Below are 698 nucleotides of genomic sequence, written 5' to 3'. Positions count from 1 at the left end.
ACATTGGGGGTACATGTGGTGGAGGGGGGGCTGCAGGGGGGTGGACATTAGGGGTACATGTGGTGGAGGGGGGGACATTGGGGGTACATGTGGTATGAAGACGTAGGGGTCAGTTAGGGGTGAGTGATGACGTCATTCATGGCAGACATTTCTGGCCAAGTGTTCTTCGGGTCACCTTGCCCATTCTCTCTCCTCACCCGCTCCTGGGCGGCCCCTCAGCAGTAGAAGACCCGCCCCGCTCGTTGCTCTCAAGCCTCGAAGAGCCGCCATAGTTTAAGCCCAGCAAGGAGAGGGCGTGTTCTATGTACAGCGGCTGGATATGACGTAATTTCCGGGAGCGGGAGACCGGAAACAGGAAGTATCTGAAAAGGAGGCACAGGTGAGAGAATCCATAGCAACTGTATCTATATACACGCACGGCCCTGACCCTCATTTATATCTATATACACGTCTCTGACCCTCATTTATATCTATATACACGTCTCTGACCCTCATTTATATCTATATACACGTCTCTGACCCTCATTTATATCTATATACACGGCCCTGACCCTCATTTATATCTATATACACGGCCCTGACCCTCATTTATATCTATATACACGGCCCTGACCCTCATTTATATCTATATACACGGCTCTGACCCTCATTTATATCTATATACACGGCCCTGACCCTCATTTATATCTATATACACG

The 698-nt window shown here is 49.4% G+C and overlaps 1 protein-coding gene across 1 annotated transcript in view; it reads right to left on the bottom strand.

Moving 5' to 3' along the window:
- Positions 1–296, bottom strand: part of COQ9 (coenzyme Q9) — a gene marked incomplete at its 3' end in the record, with an annotated part of 7,164 nt that extends 6,868 nt beyond the window's left edge. The window contains exon 1 of the mRNA XM_018575572.1: positions 198–296. Within this exon, the coding sequence (XP_018431074.1) occupies positions 198–270 (73 nt within the window). The remainder of the gene's footprint in view (positions 1–197) is intronic.
- Between the last annotated feature and the right edge of the window lie 402 nt (positions 297–698).

Source organism: Nanorana parkeri, unplaced genomic scaffold (assembly GCF_000935625.1).
Source record: "Nanorana parkeri isolate BGI_ZX_2015 unplaced genomic scaffold, ASM93562v1 scaffold4161, whole genome shotgun sequence".
Classification (NCBI taxonomy): Eukaryota; Metazoa; Chordata; class Amphibia; order Anura; family Dicroglossidae; genus Nanorana; species Nanorana parkeri.
Note: the sequence above shows the minus strand (reverse complement) of the source record. Positions and strands in the feature narration are given on the sequence as shown.